This window comes from Lemur catta, chromosome 6 (genome assembly GCF_020740605.2).
Source record: "Lemur catta isolate mLemCat1 chromosome 6, mLemCat1.pri, whole genome shotgun sequence".
In the NCBI taxonomy this organism is placed as follows: Eukaryota; Metazoa; Chordata; class Mammalia; order Primates; family Lemuridae; genus Lemur; species Lemur catta.
Window position 1 is genome coordinate 66,718,946 of NC_059133.1, and position 23,571 is coordinate 66,742,516.

At 38.3% G+C, this 23,571-nt stretch overlaps 1 protein-coding gene across 1 annotated transcript in view; it reads left to right on the top strand.

The window, feature by feature from the left end:
- The first annotated feature begins 220 nt into the window (after nucleotides 1-220).
- CPNE8 (copine 8) overlaps nucleotides 221-23,571 on the top strand; it is a 198,873-nt gene continuing 175,522 nt past the window's right edge. Inside the window, exon 1 of the mRNA XM_045554030.1 lies at nucleotides 221-419. Coding sequence (XP_045409986.1) covers nucleotides 283-419 — 137 coding nt within the window. The 5' untranslated portion in view covers nucleotides 221-282. The remainder of the gene's footprint in view (nucleotides 420-23,571) is intronic.

The following is a 23,571-nucleotide window of genomic DNA, read 5'->3' on the forward strand; positions in this document are numbered from 1 at the left end:
ACGCCCAGAGCCGGAGAGGGGACCACAGAGTGTGTCCTCCGCCGGGGCCGCTGCCTGCAAGGAGGGGGCAGGGCGGCGGGAGCCCCGAGCGCCGCTCGCCCGGCAGCTTCGGCTCCAGCCGGGACTGGCTGGCGGCTCCCTCGCGGCTCTGCGCGGAGGTCCGCCTCCTCCCTCCCGCCCCTTCCCGCGCGCCGCCCCCGCCTCCTTCCCCTGCCTCCACCCTCGCCCCGTCCCAGGGTGACGGGAGCCGGGCTCCGAGCCCTCAGTCTGCCCGAGCTCTGGATGTGGGCGCCGGACGAGTGCAAGGCGCCCCCACCCAAGATGGACAGCCGCTACACCAGCACGGCGGGCATCGGGGACTTGAACCAGCTGAGCGCGGCCATCCCGGCCACGCGGGTGGAGGTGTCCGTGTCCTGCAGGTGAGGACGCAGCCCTTCCCCTCCCTCCGCCCTCTCTTCCGCGGGGTTGGCAGCCCCGGGATAGCGCTCCGGGTACCACGCGGCTTTGCGCCGGCGGGAAGTTGCGCGCTGTGTGGGAAACCCCCCAGTCGTGCGGCTGGAGTTATCCCCCGGTCGAGTGACACAGAGGGGGCAGCGGGAATTAGGAGCGACTGGTGGGCTCCGGAACGGAGACTTTTTATTTTCTTTCTGGGAAATGCTGTAAAAGTTGGCTGCGCTGTGACTCAGCTGCGGGAACCTCGGCCACCGCCCACTTTACAAGCCCTTTTTACTTCCCAAATCTGAGCTGCCTGGGTGGGTGATGACGGGAATCGAAGGGGACAGCGGTGCCAACGGCGCTCGTGACCGCTGCGCGCGGCGGCCTGGGACTCCCTCTGCTAGGCGTGTGCAAAGCGGCTATTGCCACGGTTGGCTTCAGCCTCCGCAGCTTCCTCCCCACCCACTTCCTGGAGCCCTCCAGCCGGCGCCCCCCCACCCTTCCGGGCCTTTGCCTCGTGCCTGATCGGTAGACACCGGAGCTCCTGCTCGCCTTGCGGGCGAATCCATGCCTCACCTACGATCTGGGGAGTCACGACTTTCTTTTGCGGTCAGAAGCAAATGAGTGCTCACAACAGACTCACAACCCTGTCCAAGGGCTGTAAATTTCAAACTCCGTTTCCTCACGTTCTTTGGGTCAATTTCCCTGTAAATAAAACAGCATAACTGCTGTACCCCAGAAGATTTTGAGAAGGAGGTGGGTGGACTATGCTAAATTGGTACTGGCAGCCAATGGGCGAATTATGTTGATTTTGGAGCCCACTCCCTTGTTTGTATACTCTGGTCTGTCTCAGTGGAAATCTCGCTCATTTATCCATTGTTTTTATGCCCAAGATTGTTTTTATGCCCTCAAATCCTCCCTTTCCTTTCCTTAGCAAAACTTGCCTTGAAGAAATCTAATAAACTTGGGTAATCTTCGATGTACACAAACCCTGAAGTTAGAAATTTCACCAACTTTGATTTTATATTTTCACAAACTAAGCCTAAAGCCAGTGGAATGGATTTTTTTTTTTTTTTTTGTAAATTCAAGCACCAGCAACCCCAGTGGAGGTATTTGGGGATATGGGAATATGGGATAGCCTTTAGCTACCCCTGAGACTATCACCTGATTGCTTGCTTCCTCTTAAGGCTGATCTCAGACTGTGGGAATTATAACGCTGATGATGACAGCTAGCACTAAGCTGTTGCCTTACTGCGCTCACTGCCGTAAGTGCTGCCCGAGATTTCTGTCAGTTGAACAAGTGAAGCCATGTAGAAAACTCCTTTTAGACAATTTACTTTTCTTTCATCTGAAGCTGGCTTGAATGCTAGAGGGAAGTTATTGATATACATAGATAATACATAGCCAAAAGTCCTACAATCACAGCATTTTCTAGAGTTCTTATTCTCTGTTCCACATCCTGCAAAGTCTGAATGGCATGTGGACGATACTTGGAATGAATATAAAAGAATATTGTAAATCAAATCTGAATGTCCTATAATTTCTTTGGAGTGATGGGGAAATTATACCTTAGCTGGTCATTCTGCCAGTAGGGTCTACATTTAACCACCTTTTTTTTTTTTGGATGCTTGTTTGCTGTGGGGATGCTGAAGGCAATGGGTTTAAGCCAGTTTGTTTCAACATTGCTACCTCAGACCCTGGAGACCCCCTCGCTCCAGCCTTTTTTTGTACCATTGCTTTGGCGTCTTGTGTATAATTTTTAAGATTTTAAATAAGAAAATAATCCTGAAAGAAAACTCAAACAGTGTTAAGCATCTTTACCAGAGCCACTGGTGCTTAGTCTCTTGTTTGAGTTTCTCCTGACCTAACTTACCATTTACTTCTTGGTATGTTTGATGTAAAAGGCATCTTTCAGGCAAACAGAAACATAATTAAATTCCGAAGTTACTGCGTTTGCAATAGGTTCGGTAGTTCCTAAAAAGGTGGGTTAATTTTATTTGTATATTGTTGAGAACTGGGTCTCATAACCACAGGAGGTAGTGTAGTTTGGGCTTTGGCATCAGAGACCTGAGTACAAATTCTGGCTTTGTGATTTATTCTTGTTACCTTGAAGTAAGTTCTTATTTAGTTGATCTAAGCTTCCTGATCTCCAAAAAATGAGGCTAATCATGACATTTAAGTTACATAGAGTGTTATCAGGGTTTAACAAATGTGGAAAGTGCTCACACATTGCATGAAACAAAAGCATATTTTCAGAAATGTTAGCTATATTATAATATTGTAAATAGTATTTGTTGAATAAATGTATCATTATATGATTTAGTTATGGAATTCTGTAAATAGTTCCTCTCTTTTGAACTTTAATAAATTGGGTAAAGAAAACAGGGATAGAACCAGCATTGGGATACCTGTTCCCTCTTTCTATTTTTTCTTTGATGTGCATAAAGAACATATTTTCTAGGATGTTTGTAGGGATTTCACTTAGCAACAAAGCACAATTGTAGGCCTCCCAGTCTTTCTATGGGTGAGCACAGCAAGGAATTCCCTTGCCTTAATATATCAGAGACCTCTGATGGTTTGCTGGCACTTCAAAAACATCTCAGAATAAGATCTTTTTTTTTATATAACCTCCTTTCACTGTCCCCTATCATCAAAAGCTTTATGACAAAGTTTTCTTTTTTTCCCATTTATTTTTAATTTATATGTATTCATGGAGTACAAGTGCAATTTTGTTACACTGATTGCATTGTGGTAAAGTCAGTCTTCAGTGCATACATCACTGAAGCGATGCACACTGTGCCCACCAAGCAACCTCCCATCCTCCACCCCACAGTTTCATCTTCCTTTTGGGGAAGGTAAGAAGGATCAACAATTACAGCTTGAAGCTAAATACAATTCATGGAAATCATTTTGTCTACTCACTCACCAAGTGTCTGAGTGTGTTTTACGTGTCTAGGATTATGCTATGCTCCATGAGGAAGGCAAGAGAACGTCTCTTCTCTGAACATGTAAAATCTGGTTGAGAGATAAACATTACATAAGACATGGTAACGTAGGACTAAATTCAGAGATGAGGCTCATGCAGAAGTAGGAAAGGAATCATTGTGGAGCAGCTGACTGCTTGGAATATTTTACAAAGAGGAAATGGGGCTGTAGCAGAGACAAGATGCATAGGTGCCATTTGGATTAGGGAAGGGACTGTACACATGGAAATTTGTAGTGGCTATGCCCTTGGTGTGTTGGGGTGGTGACAAGTATACTTTTATAGCTGTATTTATCTCGAGGCAAGCTCCTACTGTTTGATTTCCTTACTCTTTTACCCATTATCTAGATCTTGCATTCATTTTCCTTCATTATACAAATCTGTAGATTTTTAAGTTTACCTAATTAACTTACCATGTCTATGGCTGAAATGATACAACCTTAGAAAGATAAATGCACATAACATTTCCATTTTATTTTGAAAACAGATTAATATAGTATGAGGTGAAATCAATGGGAAAAATAATATGCAGTAATGACCTGTTTTCCCTGGGGCCTTGGTTTATTGCGCTATTTTGGTGATTGTTGTCATTTTCTCTGATTGAGAAATTGGTTTATCAATTATAGAAGCAGTGAGAGCATTGTGTATTTCTAGGCTTGGTTTATTAGCTATTAAGTGCATGTCGTTTCACAGCACTAATCCTGTAGTGGTGATAATAGTGGTTTTAAACACTAATGTGGAAGGAAGAATATGAAGTGGAAATTGATTGAGTGCCTACTTTGAGCGAGGCATTCTAGAAAGCCCTTCCTAACCTGGTGTAACTCTCTTGCCCCATATCTGTTACTCTTCGCTTGAACTCGGTGACTGGATATAGTCCAACAAACAGGTGCTTACTGTATGCCAAACTCATGCCAAGTGAATATGGCTACGACATGCACAAGAGGCACAGTCCCGAAGCACGTGTGCTTATCCTAGTGGACCAAACTCTTTATATCTCTGTGGCTATGCACACGCTGCTCTCTGCCCTGAACATTCCTTCCTTCCTTGCTCTTCTCATCTGGATTAGCCTGTGCTCCTTCTTTAAGACTCAAGTCACACATCATCTGCTCTCATGACCCTTCCTCCAAGCTGGGTTTTTCTGTATTCCCAAAGTAGCTGGTATGTGCCAGTATCACAGGTGTATTACAATTCTTGGTCTCTGTGTTCTCTTTGAGGGCAAATTTTGTCTGTTTCATGTTCAGGTGCTGTATTCTGAGCTTGGTACAGAATATGTAGTTAATAAATGTTTGTTACTTGTAATTCTCTAACCGAATCATCTGATGTGGGAACAATGGTTTTCCTGTTAAAATATCACTCCTAGGTCCTATAGGCCCTGCAGTCCTCAACCCCCAGGCCATGGCCCGGTACTGGTCAGCCTCCTATTAGGAACCTGGCTGTGTACCACTGCCTAAGCTCCATGCTCCACCCCCCAGTCCATGAAAAAATTGTCTTCCATGAAACCGGTCCCAGGTGCTAAAAATGGTGGGGACCGCTGCTATGGCAGATTTATTGAATCAAAATCTCTGGGAATGGGACCCAGGAATCTGGACTTTTAATAGTTCATCATGTGCTGTTTATAGACACTAATATTTTCAATCTACTGGTTTGATAAGTAAGTGTCTCTGTGACTGTAGTCCTTTGATCTGTGTTAGGAATATGTGGCCACTAAGGTATTAGGATACTTTTTGATGGTATGCTGGAATTGGCTTAAATGGGCTTGAGACAGGAATTTGTGAGCCAGTTGTTAAATAAAGTGATTATTAAAAATTAAATTAGACAAACTTTATATTAAAAACAAAGTTAAGAAATACTCAAAGGTATCACTCCTCAATTATTTTACTACATTTTACTATTAGCTATGTTCTTTGCCATCATCTATCCTCTGTCTTTTTTATCTGTGTGGTGAAAATATTATGCAATGGTGTGTTACTGTTCTTCTCTTCCCAATGCGTTTACATTACATTGGCAGATTGAAATCGGCCACAGTGGGAATATTTACACCATGGAAATTGGCAAACACTGCAAATCAAGGCTTGATTTATTGTTTTGTTATCTATACTTAAGAAAGCATGCCGTGGGAATCAGTTGGCTGTCTGGAATTTACAATAAAAAGTACTATGTATCTTATTATTTAAGATTGTGAGCTAAGCTCTATGTCCAACATATCAGTAAAATGTACACACACATTCTGATTTTTTCTTGAGAGTATGTTTTTAAATATGTACTTGCCCATCACTGTTTACGGGCTTCTTGTAAAAGGTAAAGCATCATACAAAGGAAAATAATTATTGTTTGTCTTGGTCAATTCTGGCTACTATAACAAAGTACCATAGACTGGGTGTCCTATTAACAACAGAAACTTATTCCTCACAGTTCTGGAGGCTGGAAGTCCAAGATCAGGGTGCCAGAATAGTAGGATTCTGGTGAGGGCCTTCTTCTAGGTTACAGGTTGCTGACTTCTCGCTGTACTATCACATGGCAGAAAGAGAGTGAGAGAGCTCTCTTGGGGTCCTTTGATAAGGGCATTAATCCCATTCATAGGGGCTTCATCCTCATGACCTAATCACCCCCCAGAGGCTGCACCTCCTAATACCATTACATTGGGGGTTAGGATTTCGGCATATGAATTCTGGAGAGACACAAGCATTCAGTCCGTAACACTGTTGTTAGGCTGCTGCTATTGGAAGTGTTAGTGTCAAGTTCAGCACTGTCTCTGGTCTTGCCTTTCTGCTGGACTAAGTGGAGTTGTGTGGTTTTATAATCCATGAGAGGCTGCGATAGCAAGTGTATTGCATTTGAAATCTTATATCCTTTTTAATTTCTCCCTCTCCTTATCATGTGGTCCTCTCCACGCCGTCTTTATTCTTCTCTTACTTTGAAGTTGTTTTCTTTTACCTATTTCTCTATCCACTGGTGGCATATCCTTTGCAAGTTTACATGTTACAGTTCCAGCTACACTTAGTGATTAACTGACCACCCGTGAAAGCAAATTCAGATTCCAAAAGAGAGAATCTGGCAGGTCCAACTGGAATTGGGTGATTTTGAATCAGATGCCTATGATGTTGTAATTATCTGTGATGAAAGGGAATCAAAATGTTCAAACACAGTTGGGGGCTCTAACTTAGTCCACATTGGTTCATCTCTTAGGCACACTTTACCTTTGAAGTGATGTTTTGAACTGATAAATTATAATGTTACTGTAAGATAGGGATATTAGAATGCCTGTTCCACGGTTAATGAGGCATGTGACAGGTAATCTGATGTGAAGTTGTGCACCATAACATCCTATTCTTCTGCAGTTCTTGAGATCCTGTGGTTCAAGACTGTAGTCACTCCACAGTGCTTTTTTGGGCCATATTTAGGTTTGTCTTAGACCCAGAGTTTCAGGAAAATTTGTCCTAGGAGCATTTCTGAACTGTGACTTTGAAGTCTTAAATGTGAGAGTTGCCCAGGTATAAGTTTTCAGAGAGATGCCTTAGGGTGGTTGTTTCATCAATATTTTGGTCTGCCTTGCATTGTTTAGCCTTTGGGGCCTGAAGGATTCTAACACAGCCCTGGAATGTGGAGAATGCTAGTCCAGAAGCCATTTGCAAGGCCAGGCCCCACAGAGAGGGTGGTGACAGCTGTGCTTCTTTAGGTGTGTCACTTGTGGTGTCATAGGCAGAAGTCTGCATCTCCACTTGAGTTTACTCAAGGCAGAGAAGAAATACAATTCCTCTCAAAGGGATTTCATTCGGTTCTTAGCCCATTTTTTCACTTGCTTATCAGAGCGAGTTTTGCTAAACCTTGAAGAACATGGGTGTGGGGTTAGATTAGCTCTTCCACTTAATGTCTCTGAAACCTTGGAAAGTTACTTAATCTCTCTGTTCCTCAGTTGCCTCATCTGTAAAGTGGGGATAATAATAGCCTCTATTACTTAGATTTGTTTTGAAGGTTAAATAAGTTAATGCATGTAAATGAGTTAAAATACTGCTTATCACATTAGTTAAGGACTCAGCAATTATAATACAAAAGGATATAATACAAAAATAAAAATCACTATTCTGTTAAATTATGAGCAAATGAGTTCATTTCTCATTTATATCGCATTTGTAGTTTCTATGTATATACACATATATATGTAATGTTATATTAATATTGTGCATAGAATATAGAACGTAATTCTATATTCTATGCAATATATCTTCTGTACTTTTCTATTAATATTATATCATGAATATGTTGCTATCATTAGTCTTTTAAAACATAATCTTCCATGTCTGTGTAGTATTCTATTATATGGGTATACATATTTATTTAACTTACCTTATATTTTCCAGAATTTACTTCAGAAAGTTGCTATTCAAAACAATGCTAAAATTGAATATTCTTATTCACATTTAACATCATCTCTGATTTTTTTCCTGGGGATGGTTTTCTAGAGCTGAAGTTATTAATAAGCTATCTTCTCAAGAGGATTTTAATGGCTTGTTTTGGTTATTTCCCCCTACACCTATTCCTATTTAAATAAGCAGATTCAAGGCTAAACTACAGGCTGCACCTTTCTAAATACTGTTATTCCCATGAGAAAGTTGCATTTAGGAATTAACGAGAATTTGAGGCAGCAGAGTACAGCAGCAAGAAAATGGAATTAGGAGTCAGATATCTTTAAATCCCATTTTTATAGTTTTTTTGAATCTTATTTTGGGTAACTTGTTTCAACTTTTGGAATCTCATTTTCTAATCAGTAACATAGAAATGATTTAAGAACCAAATATTTAGTGTTGTGGGACAAATTAAGAGAAATAAAGTCTGTACAGTGTCCAGCACAATGCCTGTCACAGGAAAAGCACTTCAGAGCTGCCAGTCTTATCCCAGTTTCTGATGACTGTTTTACTGCATGGCATACAGGCAACATAGAAGAGGGTACCGGTGCTTTGGAAACATTTACCGTCAATTTGGGGAGCCATAGAAACATAGAAACAAGGTGACAGTTACAAAACTGCCTGTCTTCCCAGGCTGAATAATTCCATGTGGAGCGGGTGTAGAATGAAACAGTGGTCAGAATAGTGTGGGTTTGGAAATGCACTCATTTTCTACAGATCCCACCTCATAGGCCCACCCCCGCCAAGACACACAATTGGATGTGTGGATCTAGTGGGATTTGACAGGGAGGAAGTAGTCTACTATAATAAAGTTTTGGAACGAAAGAACATTCTAGCACCTTTATTGTATCTGACCAATAAAATAAAGAGGCTGACATTTATGATACCTCTTTCATGTTGGACATGTGATAAAACAAGATGTTGCAGTAGATGACAACATAGGCTGAAGGAGGACAAGCATTTATTACCGGTAATAAAATAAGGTGCATTTAGAGGGTACCTTGGCCCAATAGCTGATGTTCACTGCCCAACACACAATACCTTATGCAAATTTACAACGTCCATCAGTGTTAATGCCTCTCCAGCCAGGAACATCAGCTACTAGACATTCTTTTTAAAATTGTGAAGTATTTTGTCAGGTTTATTCTATGAAGAATAATGCTCCAAACATTCTGAGGGAATCACAAACCGATTTCCTGAAACTCTGAAGAAACAAAATACATTGATAGTTCCTGGGAAATAGTTCTATTTATTAGACAGTAAAGGATTTCAAATATAAGCTGTTTTAATGAAGCCATGGAACTTGAAAGCTTTGGACATTTGCAATATATTTTATTTAAATTAATGTCAAAATCTAATTCTGTGTCACATAATATGTAAAACACTTAACATGGGCTAATTCACTCAGTCTTTACACCAATTCTGTAAGACAGGAGATGTTACGTTCCATTTTACAGGTGAAATTGAGGTTCAGAGAGAGTTTAAGTAATTTGATCTAAGTCATTCATCTAGTAGTAAATGGCAAAGTTGATTTTCTAATCCGTATGTGTCTAATTCTTAGTGTGTGCTTATAACCACTAGCTATAATCTGTCACTCTTCCATGAATTCTTTAAGCTAGGCTTGAAGGGTGGGCTCTTTTATGTCAAAATTGATGTGATAGTAAGGGAAAAGAAACTAACAAAGCTTGGGGACACAATTACAATAAATGATATCAACACTACTGTACCACAAAGGAAATATTTCTCTGGGTATGGGAATTACAGAATTCTTTTGTGTTTTTCTGTCCCCATTAGTGAGAGCTTCGAAGAGAGCAATTCAGAGTGGAGGCAGAAACTTTAATGATTGGATGTTTAATTTTCAAGTATTGATTCTTATCTTTTTCCTGACGCTCAGTTACCTAATGAAGTTATGGGAATTAAGTAATGAGAGGACCATTTAACTAGAAACGAGCAGGCAGGGTGAGATGAAAGCTAAATGCTGGAGAAAGGTGATGGACTGGGCAAATGAAAAGTAGAGAAAAATTAATTGAATTGACGATGTGACATTCACATTTACCAGTGGAGTTGAGAAATGACCTCAGGCTCTACCATTTCCGTCCCTTGCTTTCTTAATAATGGAGAAGTCACCATTTAACTTGCTAGCTTTTCAGTACTACTTAATCGCAGAGTTTTCCTTCACGAAAACTTGTTCTTCAGAATTCCATGTAAATAAAATAATTACTTAGTTATTGAAAATGTCAGCACATTATTCTGAGCTGTATGAATTGTGACATGACTTCGTAAAAGTCAGTATTTTTCACCTTGCTAATTAGCCGTGCACTCTCTCTTTATATATATGTAAAATAAGTAACAAGTGACACATTAATTTTATTAAGAATGATCTCAAATGTCAGAGAGTGTAATGGACCAGAGATATGATTATAATTGCCATAACGGGTTGAAACCAACACATTTCTCAGCCTTAGTTGGCATAGTAGTGGTTTTATAACCATTTTGAGACATGTTATTGTTTATCACTGCCTACAGGCCCTTGTTATTACATCATCTCAATGTCTATAACTCTGTGAGCATTTTTACAAATCTATCTAAGTGGACTCCTATAAAAAGAGTATCACATTATTTGTGGTTTTCTAGGTAATTGAAAGTAACTTAATAATTCTTCTTTAATGTCTTCAATAGGTTTTCATGGTTCCCAGCTATAAGCAAGGAATATGAGAGAGAGCTAGAGTGAGAGCAAGTGAGCCAGACTAAAAGATACTTGAGAGCTACACCAGAATAATAACTTTGTTTACTAAATCCATCTAAATTACCTACTATTTGGACATAGCTTACTATCAGACTTAATTTGATATCTCAACTTTCAAATTAATTGTGGAAGCAGAGATATAAGAAAGTTTATTACAATTGATTTTTATGTCAGTGGTTTCATCCAAAGCCTCTTTGTAGGCATTGGGAAAAGGAGGCATAGTCAATATAAAGTTATTAGTGAACTCTTCTCTTAATTGGTAACTTAAATTAGTGAATTTAAAAATAATTTTTTGAGACAAGTTTGAAATCTACTACTTAAAGGATGATTGATTTTTAACTCAAGATTTTTCTTATAATGATTTCAGTTTGTTCCACTTAAATCACATTGTCATTGGAATGCCATTTATATGGCATCTTGCTTCCTTATGGGATACTCCAGCAAAGTGTGGTGTCAGATACCTGAGCTTTCATTCTGTTTCTGACACTAGCTCTGTGGCCCTTGATAATCATGCCATTTCTCTGGATCTTAGTTCCTATAGGAAGTTTGGGTCCCTGGTCTAGATGAGCTGTGATGTTACTTGGAGCTTTATAATTCTATGATAGGAGAGGCGGTACCTTGAAAAGAAATGTAGGCGTGCTCCAATTTAAGGAAGTCTTGTGATTATCATTGCCCATTTGCAAACTAGCTAAACCAGGTTTAACTTACGTATATAATAAAACAAACAAAAAAGGATGTTTTACCTTTGAAAACATTTATCTTAGAATACTTTATTTTTATTTTTTTAATTTAATTTTTTTATTTCAAAAAATTTAGAATGTACAAGTGGTTTTTTGTTATGTGGATAAATTGTATTATGCTGAAGTCAGGACTCTTAGTGTACCTGTTATCAGAATAGTGTACATTGTCCTGGATAGGTACATTTTTAGCCTTTACCTCCCTCTCCTCCTCCCCCCTTCTTAGTTTGCAATGTCCGTTACTGCTCTTTATGACCACATATATCTTTCATTTAGCTCCCACTTAAAAATGAGAACATGTTTTTCTATTCCTGAAACACTTCACTTAGGATAATGGTCTCCAGTTCCATCCAAATTGCTGCAAAAGAATTATTTCATTCCTTTTTATGGCTGAGTAGTACTTCATGGTGTACATTTTCTTTATCCACTCATGAATTGATGGGCACTTAGTTTTATTCCATTGCTATTGTGAATTGTACAGTGATAAACATTCAGGTACAGGTGTCTTTTTTATAAATTGACTTCTTTTCCTTTGGGTAGATACCCAGTAGTGGGCTTGCTGGATTGAATGGTAGATCTACTCTTAGTTCTTTGAGGAATCTCCATACTGCTTTCCATAGCTGTTGTACTGGTTTACATTCACACCGACAGTGTATGAATGTTCCCTTTTCATTGCAACTGTGCAAGTATATATTATTTTTTGATTTTCTAATAACAGCTATTCTGACAGGAGTAAGGTGGTGTGTCACTGTTGTTTTACTTTGCATTTTCCTGGTAATTAGTGATGTTGAACATTTTCCATACATTTCTTGGCCATTTGCCTGTCTTCTTTTGAGAAGAGTCTATTCATGTCTTTTGCCCACTTTTTGATGGGGTTGTTTGTTCTTGATGATTTGTTTTTTTTCTTTGTAGATTCTGGATGCTAGCCCTTTGTCAGATTATAGTATAGTTTGTGAATATTTTCTCCAGGCTGTCTGTTTACTTTGTTGATTATTTCCTTTGCTGTGCAGAAACTTTTTAGTTTAATTAAGTCCCATCATTTATCTTAGGATATATTTTAAATAGACAGTTCCTCTATTGATGAATACATTTTAGTATATTTAAAGTGATACTGATTTACAAATTTTAATCAGATACCTTTTAAAATAATATGCATATGGAATAAAATGATATATAGTACTACCTAATGAATAGCTTTTGGAATATGGAAAATTATTTATTACCTTTGAATTTTCTTTTTTAATAAAAGGAAGTGAATGAAGAAAAAGTAATAGGGAAAAGTATAGTATTATTAATGTATGTTTAGGAAACCTTAATTCCCCCAACACAATATAACTTTCTTGCCATATTACACATGATTTTCTAGACAGACTCTTAAGCCTTAGTGTGACAATTTCAAGACTCTGAAAACTTAGGCCCTAATTCTAGTGTCTGAACATTTTTTTAAAGAATATTATGGCAGATTATTTCTAATGCGAAGCACTTGCTATTTCAAAGTCCTCATTTTACTTAATATTCTCCCAAAGGGATGTCAAATTCTGCTGTTGCTGTTCTAGTTTTTCCTCTCAACAGAAATCTGTAGCAAGCTTTGTTTATGGAAATGAACAGTGTTTGATATTAATAGATATCTGTGCCTTTCATGTAATTTACTTTTATAATATGTTAGTTTTTAACTATTATTTATGTCTCTGTGACAAATCAGAGTTTAGAGTAGAGATGTCAAATGGATTCAATCTTGTGTACTAATCCTGATCACTTGTTACTCAGTGTAGGCTGCCTGAAGTACTGTCTGGAAGGATTTGGGGGACACATGGGCTTTGTGGAGAAGAGCTGACATTTGGAATAAAGTAAACCAATACTATGTGGCACATTTGCTGTTCCTTCTCTATCACTGTAACCCCTGACTTACTATATTTCATGAACTTTATGAATGGTTTTAGCACTTTTTAAATCACCTTACTAGTCCCTGAGCCTTGTTTATTCCATTCTCTAAAGTGTCTGTCACCTCCTTTCCATTTCTGCTGCCACCACTTTGGTTCAGAAAGTTGTCATTTTCCCCAAGACTATTGAAATGTTCCCTGAATTATTCTCTGTGACTCTAAAATTAACTTCTTTGGTCCACTCTTCACATGTTTTGTAGTTAGCTTCCTAAACAAAGGTTGAATTGGGTGATTTTTCCTTTTGCAGAAACTTTCGATGCTTTGGCGTTTACAAAATAAACCTGGCATGGTTTTCACTGTATGTCCTTATCCTGCCCGGACATCCCTTTCCAGTCTCATCTCAGACAGGGACACTCTAGCCAAAGTGGAGTACTTGCTAATCCACAAACTTCTTATGTATAGTCCCACTTCCCACCATTGGTGGTACTTTCGTACAGCCTGAAAAGGTTTCACCCCATTTCTATGTCTGTCCTTGGTTGGTTGTCAAGGTTTACCCCACTTACAACAACCCGTGATGTTTCATGAGATTCCTGCAACCCATGATGTTTCACCAGATTCATTAGGTTAATTGTTCCTTCCTTTGAGTTTCCACACCAGTCCTTTTATTTTATTCTGACTTAAGGTTATTTAGGTTTTTACATGTCTGTCTCTCCAACCAAGTTTAAAAGTGCCTATTTGTTTTACCATTGATTATTACAAAGTGTAACTTTGTGCTTTGGACATAAAATATTTTCAATGAATGTTTTCCTCTTAGTAGACAGATTGGAAGAATAAACCTGTACATCTCTGAATCTGAGTATGTTTAGACCTTTAAAAATAGTTTATATACATAGTAATATTATGATTTTACCATTACAATTTAATAAAAATATAATTATTTAACCTTAGTTTATATAACATTCTACAAAGTTTTATTTGTGAAGAATTGAGAAACAAACAATTTTAAATTAACTTACATTGTGTCCAAGCAGAGCAAAACACAGGGCCGGGCGCGGTGGTTCACGCCTATAATCCTAGCACTCTGGGAGACTGAGGTGGGTGGATTGTTTGAGCTCAGGAGTTCGAGACCAGTCTGAGCAACAGCAAGACTCCATCTCTACCAAAAATAGAAAGAAATTAGCTGGACAACTAAAAATATATAGAAAAAATTAGCAGGGCATGGTGGCGTATGCCTGTAGTCCCAGCTACTCAGGAGGCTGAGGCAGGAGGATTGCTTGAACTCAGGAGTTTGAGGTTGCTGTGAGCTAGGCTGATGCCACGGCACTCACTCTAGCCCGGGCAACAGAGTGAGACTCTGTCTAAAAAAAAAAAAAAAAAAAAAAAGAAGTGGACACAGTGCCTTCTAAATACCGACAGATAATTTTCTTATTTAATCTGGGATGAATATGATACAAAAAAGAGAAGCAATAGAATTTGCATGTATGATATCCTATATAACATGTCTAAATAGGAAAATAAATGAGCAAATCTTTTATCCAAAAAAGGTCTTGTCTTGGGGAAAAATATTTCTAATAAATTACTTGGTAATAAAATTCAGTGACACATGATGGTTTCACTTGGTTATCATCTAGGATAAGGAGAGCTCTTTGATGGTCTGGCTTCTTGAGAAAGCAGTAAGCTACTTATGTGCTAATGCACTTTTTCCCAGACCCTGTGTATTTGTTCCACCAATTTTAATTTTGGGCCACAAAGTACAAAACAAAATTTTAGAAAATCCAACTATAAACAAAAGTGTCAATAATGAGAAGATAGAAGAGGCAACAATGCCTTCTACAAAAAAGGAAAGCACAGAACTTGTTTTCAAGTGCATAAGTAAAAAATGAGCAAGTTCACTTAAGTCACTATCCATAAATCATGTCATTTCTTACACTTGTGTGGCTATCAAGCTTTCTTGGATTGTCTAAGTAATTTCCTAAGTGCTTCTAACACAGCTGAAGTATCTAAGTGCTCAATTGATTATATTTAGCCTAAAATGTTGTCATGCCTGATTACATCAGGTTTTTCCAGAGACATGAACCTCATTAATGGCAATAACTAGGAAATTAGAAAAAACCAAAATTATAAAACCACTTTGTTTCAATGAGGGCAGTAAATGGGTAAATTACTTCAATACAAGGTGATGATGATGATGATGATGATAATGACTGATGAACAATTCCCAGCACACATATAAAATGCTGTGATTTAAAAAATGCAATTATTGTGTGATTGTATCATTTTCATTTGGGGAGCATGATCTAAACCAGCTATTCTCAACAAGGGGTGTTATTAGAATTGCCTCAGATTTTCTATCCTATGGGCACTCCTGAAAATTCCAGTTTGCTTCACTATAAAGGACTAAGTCCTCCCTATCATTTTCTCTGTGCCCCCAATACCCCAGTAAAATTTCTGCCATTTGAGCCTCAAGCCCTGACCTCCTATTTCTTCTGCTTCCGTATCATCTCTTTAACACGGCTGACGGTTCTGCTGACTGGGTTCAGACCAGGTTGACCTTTGCAGAGATCAAGTTCTTTGATTCTTCCAACCTCACATCTTACTCTGGCCAACCCCCTTCCTCCTCTCCGTGCACCCTGTACATTGGGTTGGTAGAGGCCCGCTCCAAAAGGACAAGTACCACCATACTCTACTTTCTTTTATAAAACCCTTAATTGCCTATCTAATAAGTCCATCAGGATCCTCCAAACCCTGACCTAATTTTTCAGCCTCATCTCTTTCTCTTTGTGTCCCACCACCCTCTCCTGCTCCACTGTTCCCTCTAAGCTCTCTCATAAACTCTCAGCCATTTCAGATCATTTGCATTTCCTGAGAAAACCATGATGGGCACACCTTGGTTCTCTGTGGTGGGAATAGTTCTGCCTCAGGTTGCTATCTTGCCCGATGGACTCTACTGAGTTCAAGCATCACTCTTACTATGAAGACTTTTCCTGATCCTTCAGATAGAATTAACTACTCCTCCCTTTCTCTAATCTGTAATAAATTCATTATACATATTCCACAGTTCACTGCACATATTTGTTTACCAATCTCCGCCTTAATGGAATATAAATTATCTAGGGCCTGGATGGAGCCCATGTGCTCATATCACAGTCTGTAACACCAAATACTTTTTCTGGCACTTAGTAAGTTAGCGCTTATTGAATAAACATTTGAATGAATGTCAGACAGCTATTAAACTATACATGCTCATAGGACAGGAACTCTGTCTCATTCACCTTCGTATTCCACTTAGTTTCTAGTCCAGTGTCTTGCATATAGAAAGTGCTTCATAATTATACGTTAAATATATAGCTGAAGAAAGGAAAGTGGAACGTCTGAGATGAAGACATAAACCATGAACCATGAACCATGACTGGAAGACATAAAGGCAAGAAAGGGTATAGTATCAATTGAGTTGCAAAACCCAATTGTATAAAGTTGCAAAACCCAGGATGAAGGAGACATGGCTAAGCAACTACCTATGCCTGTTGCATCGTTATGTTTTATGATTTGTATGTATCAAAGGTTCATAGTTGCTACTGAGGATTTTGTTCTTTTTGTTTTGTTTGTTTGTTTTTGTTTTGTTTTGTTTTTAGACCTAGATGAGAGCCTTTGAGTCAGGGGCACATTTCTTGTTTAATCACCTGTGATGGGGTTGACAGATAAATATTAGAAAATTATTTTCATTGTCCCTATCTCAGCTGGCCATTTATGCTTAACTACAAGTTCCCATTCCAGATTAGTTCCTGCTTTTGTTTAAATTCTGTTGTTGAGTCTGCAAAGCCCAGATTGCACTTAGGTACATTTGAATTGTTCAATGATCCAAAGAAATTACAGAATATATTGCTTAAAATCTGGAGGAAGAAAAAAAAACCTGCCAAATCTAGACTTACCTTTGATAGACGTATTATCGTTCTCATTGTCATTGCCTGTGTTTTGATTTGCGAATCTTAAAGACAGCTGACTCAAGACAACCCTGCACAGGTAAAGATTTTCTTTTGAAATGTTGAAATGTTGAGCCTGAAGATGAATGACTTTTCCCTCCTTGTAGAAGCAACATATTGCTTACCAGGTAATAGACAAAGAAATAAAAAGTAAGGAAACCTAGTCATATGGTCAAATCATAAAAAGTCATACATATAAAAAATAATGAATGCAACAGGTGTAGGCAGTTGCTTAGCCATGTCTCCTTCATCCTGCCCTTATACAATATTTTGGGAGTGGTGCCTGGAAGGCAGCAACATCTGAGCTGATGTTGGGTAGAGGGGTATTAACGTCCAGCTTTCTACTTCATGGTGATTTGCGGACCCATCACAACCATCAGTTCTTGCTTCCTGGACCTGTGATCCATCGCATTCACTCTGGGAAGAGCAGTAAACCCTAAAAGACTACTATTAATCCAGCTAACTGTATAAAATATGTGAAAGCTCATTGCCCATTTAGCTGTTAGCAAGTGAGTTGAAATGAAATGTAGTTACTGCTTTTAGAATGGGCAGGAAGAGGGATTTAGAAAAATGATGTGTAATCTCAAGTGTTACAACATACATAACTAGGGAAATGGTGTAATGTATTAGGGGCAGAGTAAAAGTTTAGAGCTAGGAATATCTGGATTTAAACTGCAGCTCCATACATTACCAACTATGAGAGTGCAGATAAGTTAGTAAATCTCTTTGTGCTTCTGTTTATAAATGGGGAGAAATTCCTTCTGATACAGTTGTATGAGGATTGTATGAGATAAGATCAATAAAGTGTTTTTAAAATTCCTGTCGCTTTGCAAGGGACTCTTATTTTTATACTGGCATTCGACTGAAATAGTTGGAAAACAGTGGATCACATCATGAAGGTAGTGAAGGCTCTCTAAAGAAAAACATCTGTAATTTTTAGAAAAGTGCTACATGGTTGTTGTAAAAATATACAGAAAAACAAAGCAAACCGTGTTGAAAAGAACAGAAGAGAAAGTACAAATCATCCCAGCTCCCTTACCCAGTGATAGGTCATGCCAAGCAGATATCTCTCTGCATTTTTTAGATATATATAAAGCATATTTTCATTCATATTCATGGTACAATGACTTAGATAAGATGGAAGTCTAGTTTTTTCCTTGGATTTCCACTCCAGATATTAATACCTGAACCTGACTTCCTGTTTGCAGGCCTTGTGCCCCCTGACTGGAGAGCACCTCTCCAAGTGAAGGACCTCAATTGTGAGCTCAGTAAACCCCTTTTCCTTTCTATCTGCCTCCATGGAGCCCTCACCGCTGTTCTTAAAGTGTCATTGTTGACAGTGCCACTGGGAAGCTGCAGTAATGACCTATTGCTGCAGGCCTGGCACGAGGTCTTGCTGCCTGCTGTCCCTGCTGTCTCTGTAACGGTGCTCATTGCCTCCTGGTGCTTGTCTTTCTTGATTTACCAGATCTTCATGGTTCTACATCGTCCCTCCAGGGTCATTTGTAGTCACTAGTCCTCCTTAGTAAAAACTCTCTGGACGTTGCCAGTTCTTTAAATCCATATATTCACAGCTTTTTTGACACCCCACACAGTTCCAGCCTCCAGATTGTCTGGGCCGGGGCCTTGTGTTTGAATCTGGTTTTCCAATGTGAGCTCCACCCTCTTTTGGAAACAGGTTCCTTTCAGGGGCTCCTATTGTATTTTCCTTCCCTCAGACCCCAGCTGGGGCCAACAGTGCACCTGCAAAAATGCATCATAAGAATTCTTTTTTAATTTTCCCAGGAGGCTCTTTGGCCCCTATGATTTCATGGAGGCAAATAGGAACTGGGAGGAGCAGCATTACCCACTTAGCCTAAGGCTCACATTGTATCTCTCCTTTCTTCGATAAAGTAAACTCATTGAGGTCAGGGCTTTTCTGTTCTTACACACTGCTCTGTATTTAGTGCCTAGAACAGTGCCTGGCACATAATATATGTGCAATAAATATGTGTTGAGAGAAAGAATGAATGAATATTTTTGAATGAATGTGACCTTTCTCCTTGATCACAATAATTACTTCACTTGGTTTAGGGCTTTACACAATGACTACATTCTTCTGTTTGCCTTTTCCCCTATTTTTTCTAGTGTTTACTGTATGCTGAGTGTTGTTCTAAGTGCTATTTACAAACTCATTTACTCTTTAAACAACTCTCTGAGGTAGATAAGATTATCATCTCCTTTTTTTACAGATAAGAAAACTGAGGCATAGAGACTTTTAGGTTACACAGCTAGTATGTGGTAGAACTGGTGGCTCCCAAGTCTATAATTGTAATGACTGTGTTCTGCTTTCTCTTCAATGCTAAATTATCGCTTAAATGGTTCACGACATTAATTTGATTGGAATATAATCTTTTTAATCAGTCTTCCCTTGATGACTATTTCATTTTTCCTAAAGTTTCTTAATTATAAGCAACAGGGTTATAATCATATAATTATAATACATATTATATATAATATATAATTATATAAGTGAGAAAAATATCATTGTGTAGACATCTTTTTTACTCCTATGCTTGAAATCCTAGACTATATTTTCCAGAAAATAGAATGGCATGTCAAAAAGAATGCACATTTTTCATTTTGATAAACATTTTTTAACTCTGGAAAATGTACGAAAATAGATTTCTACCTGGTTTCATGAGAATGTCAGTTTTCTCATAGACTCCAGACTCTCCAGTGTTGGTAAAGTGGATAATAGATTTTTTTTTTTTCCAGATTGCACAGGGCTTGGCTGGGAGCAGTGGCTCATGCCTGTAATCCTGGCAGTATGGGAGGTTGAGGTGGGAGGATTGCTTGAGGCCAGGAGTTTGAGGTTGCAGTGAGCTATGGTGATGCCACCACACTCTAGCCCAGGCGATGGAGCTGGACCCTGTCTCTGGAAAAAAAAAAAAAAAAAGAAAGAAAGAAAAAAAAAAGGAAAAAAATTGCATAAGCCTCCTTTTTCAGGACACTGGCATTCCACATGACATTCACAAGATTTCACTGTGAATGCATGTGTGACCATATCTTGAGTGGCCCTGTAACAGTGAGGTCTCTACTTTTTCACCTTAATTCTTATGCCTCTCTGACTTTCTTCTCCTATCTCAGGGCCTTTGCATTTGTTATACTGTATTCCTGAAACACTATGACCAGATTGTCCCATGCCTGCCTTCTTTTACTTAATTCTCAATTCTTGGTTCACATATCACCTTCTCACTTCCCTGAAGTGAGCCTCTCAAGCACTCTTTCACATCCTTCGACTTCAATGTCTCCGTTAGTCTTAACACTGACAGAAATGTAATTGCTTTCTCTCTCCTTTCTTCTATAAAGTAAATTCACTGATATCACTCATACCCTGCTCTATATTTAGTACCTAGAACAGTGCCTGGCACATAATAGATGTCTAACAAATCAGTGTTGAAAGAAAAACATAAATATTTTTGAATGAATGTGACCTTTTCCCTTGATCACAGTGTATTCTTCACTCAATTTAGGGATTTACACACTCAACCACAGTTGACTGGTTTAGAGGTGGGCACTCTGCCAAGGGAGGGTAAACCTATGATATTTGGTAATTGTAATGAAGGGGATGATAGAATTATAAAATGTAAAACTTAAGAACTCTAGACACCTACGTTTCCCACCATATAGACCAGAGATGTAGGGGAAGCAGTTTAAAAAAGAAAGAAGTGGATAGTAGATGCACGTAGAAAAACAGAGTTTTAATGTTTCTGTCCTTGTTTTAGTTCTTTTCTTATGGTCAGCTACATGCCCAAGTCTAGGCTCCATGAAACATCTCTGTATTTTCACCATAAATTTCCTTTTTTCTGTCACTTACAACTAAATGAGCCCAATTTGTGCAGCTAATATTTGTCTATCTCACAGTAAAACACTCTCTTATTGTTTATTTCATTTGCATGGCATCACTCATTATTGAGGGTGAAGTTCATTTGATATTTTCAGTGACCAACTGTGTTTCCTCTCTTATAAAATGCTATTCACTCCTTTACCTCATTTTTCTTTTGGGGGTATTTACATTTTTCTCATTAATTTAGAGAATGCTTTGTGTATTTATAGCCTTAACATTTTTTCTATGATATGTGGGACAAATGTATTTTAACTTTAATTATTGTGTCATTTTCTGTATGGAATTTTAAAATGCATTCAGTGTTATATAAATTAATGTTTTCTGTAAGCTTTCTGTAAAACTTAAAAAGTATCGTTCCTGTTAAAATTTTAAAAGTGTCCTACGTTTCTTGTAGTCTTTTTCAACTGATTCTTGTTCATGATATATTTTCTGTAATTTACTTTAAAATATTTCACCATAGAGTGTCATATAGATGTGTGTGTTAGTTTGTAGAGTTAAATCTCAAGTAACCCAATCAGGTCTACATATTTTGGATGTGGTGAGTTAGCATTTGAGTTTAATCAGTAGCTCACACTCTGGAAGTGGCTACTCCAAACTGTTATACTATCTTTATCTTATATTAACACCAGAGGGTTTTGTAATTACTGTGGATGTTAGAAATGACTTTTTTTTTTAAACTGGTAAAACATATGTTGATTAGATATGTGGATTGACCACTTCATACCCCTAGATGTTTATTTGAAAAAAGACTGACAACAATAAGTGTTGGAGAGGATATGGCAAAATCAGAACCCTCATAAATTACTGGTAGGAGTGTAAAATATTGCAGCCATTTTGGAAAATAGTTTGGCAGTTCCTCCAAATGTTAAAAATAGAGTTACCATAGGACCCAGAAATTCTACCCTTAGGTAAATAACCAAGAGAAATTAAACTGTATGTCCATACAAAAACTTATACACAATGTTTATGGCAGTATTATTCATAATAGCCAAAAAAATGGGAAAAAAACCAAATATCTATGAATTGATGAACAAAAGGTGATATATCCATAAAATAGAATGTTATTTGGAAATAAAAAGGAATAAAATACTGAGACATGCTACAACATGGGTGAATGTTAAAAATATCATGTTAACTTAAAGAAGCACATATTGTAGGATTCCATTTATATGAAATGTCCAGAGTAGGCAAATACACGGAGACAGAAAGATTAGTGGTTACCAGGGGCTGGGGGGGAATGTAATACGGGGTAACTATTAAGGGATTCAGGGTGGTTTTGATGGGGAAGAGAGGAAAATGTTCTGAAATTAGATAGTCGTGATGGTTGCACAATCCTGTGAATATAATATAAACCACTGGACTGTACACTTTAAAAGGGTGAATTTTATGATATGTGAATTATAACTGAATAAAGCTTGTATAAAAAAAGTTTTGTGGATTGGCTAGAAATATTGCCCAAGTGAACAGGACATACATGCCTAGTGCGTCCTGGGAGTTATGACGTTCAGAGTGGTGCCTTAGGCCCAGGGACCTCTCAGGTCATGGGTACGGATTGTGTAGCGAATTGTCTACACTGATCTGACCAGAAGTCGGGTAAATCTTGTCACCAGAATATCGCCTTAAGGTGCTATTTGGAGTGCCTGAAAGAACAGAGAGCTGGAAGTTGATTAAACTTACAGAGCATAGGGTGTGACTGTTTTATGTCCTACTTGCTAATGAGTGTTTGTCACCTGGGAAAAATTTGGTCTGAGACTTACTTTCATGGTAACGTATACCATTTGTGCGTGTGAGGTTATAGTGAGAGCTGCATAGCCCTCACATACTTCAAGAATTGAAGGCAACTACCAAAAAGTGTAATTGGATAGAACAATTATTAACAGTTGATACCCAAGAAAATTACTGACTATTATATATTCATCATGTTTCCAATCACTTTACTGAATTTTCTCATTACTTTTGTTAATTCTCTTCTCTTTGTATAAAATTAAAGCTTTTGTAAGTGAAGATAATTTAATTTTTCTCTTTTCGATACTGTTTTATATCTTATTCCCAGTAGTCTCCAAAATGATGTTAAATGATAACATTATTTGCTGCTCATTTAATTTTGTTATCAACAATATAGACATATAGTCAATTTAGCCAATATAGACATTGAAAATAAAAAATGCTCCTTAAGTGCTTACCATTTCTGTGGCTTTGGACACTGTATTTAACTTCTCTTAATTTTATTATCTCATCTGGAAAATGGATTCTGGTAATAATTGCTACTGGGTAGGATTATGGTGAGGGTTAAATGAAATGATTTATTTAAAGTACTCAGTACAGCACCTAGTGGCACTTGACCAAGTAAATAAATACTAGGCGTGGAATTTGTGATATAGTTTCAAGTTGAGTGTGATGGGGCTTACTCGAGGAAAGAATCAGTTCTACATGCCTAGGGCACAGCAATGGGAAGATGCTACAAGAGAATTCACATTTCCTGGCTGGGAAGGGGTTGTTGAGCATATTTCTGGAAAGA